Source organism: Globicephala melas, chromosome 3 (genome assembly GCF_963455315.2).
Source record: "Globicephala melas chromosome 3, mGloMel1.2, whole genome shotgun sequence".
Taxonomy (NCBI): domain Eukaryota; kingdom Metazoa; phylum Chordata; class Mammalia; order Artiodactyla; family Delphinidae; genus Globicephala; species Globicephala melas.
Window position 1 is genome coordinate 129,884,444 of NC_083316.1, and position 4,071 is coordinate 129,888,514.

The window sequence follows — 4,071 nt, forward strand, 5'->3', positions numbered from 1 at the left end:
ATCTGCCCCCTTCCCTTGATTTGATTTGCAGTTTGGCTTGGCATTTATCAAAAGAGAAGTAGAACAGGAGGTGCTCTAACTAGCAGAAACGATGGAGCGGGGTGGGGATACTCGCCAAGATACCACACAGGCTTCTGCTGATTTCAGAAAATGTTTTATTAGTCAAGAGCATAGATACTGCTTTGCAAAGGGAGGGGGCAGTGAGTGGTCATATAGATTTGAGGTAGAAAAAGGGTGAGGACGGGGGATAAACAAACACCTGAGCGCAGCAGGCACGGTAGGTAGTTTAATACATAAAAACTTTTCAACAAAGGGAAAAGTTTTTATTTACAAAGGAAGGAAGAACGAAAAGGAAGAAAAAGAAAGAAAGAGAAAGGAAGAAACGCAAGAAGAAAAAACAAAAAGAACGCAAGAAGGAAGGAAAGAGGTAAAGAAAGAGCCATTTCCCTTCGAACTAAGTAGGAAGTGCAGCGACAAAAATAAAATAAAATAAAAAACACCACTGTTTGAGGGAGGACAACAACAAAGGCAGCCCTCCATCTTCCTGGTTTGGTTCTCTTTCCCTGGCAGAAAACGATTGATTCCTCTTATTGCATTTTAATTAGGGAGGAGAGCTCGAGGAGGGTTTTGACGCGAAGCCGACAGGGGGGCGAGAAAGACAGGCAGACAGTGTAGTGAGGAAGGCGTCAGGGGTTCTAAACTCGCCCCAGAAGGGTTGGAAGGGTACGTCTTAGCGCGCTTGGGTCCCGCAGTCCTTCCTTTTCGAGTCGTGCAGCCACGAGCCTCCCCTCTCGGTGGCAGGGGTGGGGGTTTTATATATATATTTCTCTTTCTCTTCACGTATTAGAAACAATTTCAAACGACATTGCACGTGCGATCCAAATGTGTAGATGCAGCCCAGCGACCTGCCAGCGCCCCAGCAGAGGCCAGGCGGGATGCTCCCCATAAGCCCCTGGCACCCAGAGCCTGGCGCTCGCCTCCGCCTTCCTCTGCTCCCGGGGCTCCGGGGTCGAGCAGCCGTGGCGGGGTCCTCGGCGCAGGCCTCGGCTCACTGGTTTAACTCCAGCGCCCAAACTTGCTGCGGCCAACCTGTGCGCCCTTTAATCCTCTTCTCACCTGGGCCCAGGGCAGGAGGAAAGCCTTCGTGCTGCTGCTGCCAGAGGACACACACAAGAAAAGAGGCGAGAGAGACAGGTTTAAATGTTTCTGCTCCGCTCGCCCAGGCGTGGGGTAAAAGTGGGGGTGGGGTAAAAGGTGTTGGGAGCAGTAACTGGGAGCCTTTAAATAAGTGACGAATTTCTGTTTGTGAAATAGGCAAACAGGCTCATAAATTCGCCTTTATGTGCCCGAGTTCCCGGGGCGGGGTTGGGGGGGCCCGGGATGGGCTGGGCAGCTTCTGGGGGTTTGGTAGTGAGAATTTTCTGCGGCTGGTGGAACGAATGCTCTTAGGTTTGGCTTTATGGCGCCGAAGGGAGACTGCAGGGGTTGGAATGGGAGGGGTGGGAATCAACAGCTTCCTCGCTCGCGGACATGCTCCCCGCACACATCCCACTTTCCAACCTAGTTTATAGCGCCTGGGCTTGGATACAGGGTTGGGTCTCTGCAGCCGGCTCTGGGCACTCAGAAGGCTACACGAATGAGCGGGGGAGTCGACCTGGCTTAGCATCCCCCTTCCCTGCTACTTGAAGGAGGCGGCAAAGTGCAGGGAGTGGGGAGACGCCCAATAACTACTTCCAACGAGGGCGTCGCCGGGCCTGCATGTCCTCCAGCCCAGGGCGGCGGTTTAGAGACTCGATGACCACGGTCTTTCCCAGTCTCCTCAGGTGACTTCCCTAGTTTACCACAGCCCCTGCGGGTCAGATAAAACCCAGGAGGCTCTCTAGTCTCCAACGCGCGGTGTTCCTGAGCGCACCAATCTAGAGAAACTAGTTCAGTTCCTCAGCTTGGAAATCACTGCTTCAGAGGTCCCAGAGCCCTGCGCCAGCGAAATTGAGCTCCAGAAGTGTCGCCTCACTGGAGAGGATCAAAAAAAGCCGAGTAGGGATTGCGATCTCCAAAGCCAAAAGGAGTGAGTGACTTGCTTGTCGGCGTTTATACACAAAACCATCAAGGTGGCCCTAGGAACCAGCCGTGGGGAGTGGAGCGGTGAAATATCCTCCAGATGTTTACTCCTCCAGGGAATAAACTGACTTGTTTTACCCAAGTAAACAACTCCTCGGGTAGGTGGCCTTCACATCCTGTCCCGTTCTGGGCCTCAGTTTCCCTGTCTGTACAATGATGAAAGCAGACCAACCTCTCTGGCAAAGGCCCTTTGAAAACAGCAGCGGAGCCCATATGCATCAATTCACATTCAGGCAAATTAAAGTAACGAACTCCTATAGCATTCTTAACCTGGCTTCCAGGAGATCCCAGGGATGAATCAGGACCCCTTGAAACTGGAAGTGAAATATATGGTGGGTGCATTTTCTCGGGGTCTGAAGCTTCCAATGGATTCTTAGAAGGGATCCTATGAGCCTGTCCGAAAAGTGTAAGATTCTGTCTTCATTCACAGCCTTACAAACACTATCCACGTTACAGATGAATTCAACTATGAATCTGCCTCCCTCCATGCACACAATCCCACATTCAAACCATCTCAGAACTCCCCGCAGTCTCTCAAAATCGCATGAACGGCAACGCAGACTCCTTCCCCTGCATACTCGGCCTACGGATGCTCACCGCGCCCGCGCCCTTGGCTAGAGTGTACGGGACCCGGACTTACCAGCTCTCTTTTCCGCTTGCTCTCACGACCGCCATCCGCCTTCTTGAGTTCGGCCTTGAAGGCCTCGGGGTCGCCGGCCTGTGCGTCCTTGGCCAGCACGTCCATCAGGTAGGCGATGTAGCTGGTGGCCAGGCGCAGAGTCTTGATCTTGGAGAGCTTGGTGTCAGCCGGGACATTGGGGATGCACTCGCGCAGCTCGGCGAACGCGCTGTTAATGCTCTCTGTGCGTCTCCTTTCCTTCTTGGGTCCTGAGCCTTTCCGCCGGCCCAGGCGGCCGCCGAGCGCCTCCAGCCGCCCGGGGCTCTGGCCGGCCCTGGCGTCTGGACCGTAGGAGGCGGCGGCTGCAGCGGCTGCGGGCGCTGGCCCGCCTGCGGGGAAGTCCGGGGCAGCGTCAGCGGGGCTCAGCAGCCAGCTCTGGAAGTAGGGCCGCTCCTGGTGACAGCGCGAGGCAGGGCCGAAGAGGAAGGGCTCGTGGAGCATGGGGTGCGCGGGGTGCGGGTGGTGATGATGGTGATGGTGGTGATGGTGTGCGTAGCTGCCCACGAGGTTCATGTTGGAGCGGCCCCTGGCCTGCGCCGCCAGCCCGATTAGCGCCGCCCCATGCGCCCCAGAGACAGCCGGGGCCACCCGTGGGCTCTGGGGCGGCGCTGTGGTGGGCACTGGCTTTGAGAGATTCTGGGGCAAGGCTGAAGATGACACCCGCAGCCCGTCTTCTGGCCGGCTTCTGTTGCAGGCGAGGACGAGGATGGTGAGAGACCTGTTTAACCCTTCTGCGGCCTCCCCTTCAGGGTCTGGCTTATATAAGCCTGGGGCTTTGATGTCAACCTCTCCCTGGAGCCAATGGCAGGGGGGCGGGGAGGAGGAAAGGGGGATGGCCGTCCCTGGTTTTAAGCTCAGCTAGCGCTACTCGACTCAGGCCGCCTGCAGGGACAGGGAGGCGGCCCCGCCTCCGCCCCTCCCCCCCCCCAGTTCCCGACTTGTGGGGGAGACGGGGGCTAGTACTTGAGACACAGGCCTGTCAACGCCCAGGACGGCGTCTGTCACCCCCATCCCCGTGGGCCCAAGAAAAGGAATCTAGAATCATGGAGAGAAAAGGCCTTCACCTAGATTTTACAGATAAGGAAACTGAGGTGCAAAAAAAGAGAAAGGTTCTTGTTTCTAGACCTTCCAGAATCCAAAATAGAAATTCCAGAGGTTCCCAGTCCTGAGCGGCGTCTGCTCTACTTGGTCTCAGAGCCAGAAAAGGAGAGACCGCTGTTGGAGGCAAGATAGGCCCCCAGTGTTGTTCCCTAAGCACCCCCAGTCCTTAG

General features: G+C 55.8%; 1 protein-coding gene across 1 annotated transcript; it reads right to left on the reverse strand.

Moving 5' to 3' along the window:
* Nucleotides 1-240: 240 nt before the first annotated feature.
* HAND1 (heart and neural crest derivatives expressed 1) lies at nt 241-3,313 on the reverse strand. Its single transcript, XM_030834200.2, has 2 exons — nt 2,762-3,313; nt 241-1,153 (listed from the first exon to the last, which is right to left on the reverse strand). The coding sequence occupies exons 1-2, from the start codon at nt 3,311-3,313 to the stop codon at nt 1,049-1,051; spliced, it is 657 nt and encodes a 218-aa protein (XP_030690060.1). The 3' UTR covers nt 241-1,048.
* Between the last annotated feature and the right edge of the window lie 758 nt (nt 3,314-4,071).

Coding starts and splice junctions, on each gene's coding strand:
- HAND1 (XM_030834200.2), bottom strand. CDS start 3,313: ATGAACCTCGTGGGCAGCTACGCACACCATCACCACCATCACCATCAT. Junction 1,154..2,761: donor GCAAGCGGAAAAGAGAGCTG/GTAAGTCCGGGT, acceptor GTCCTCTGGCAG/CAGCAGCACGAAGGCTTTCC.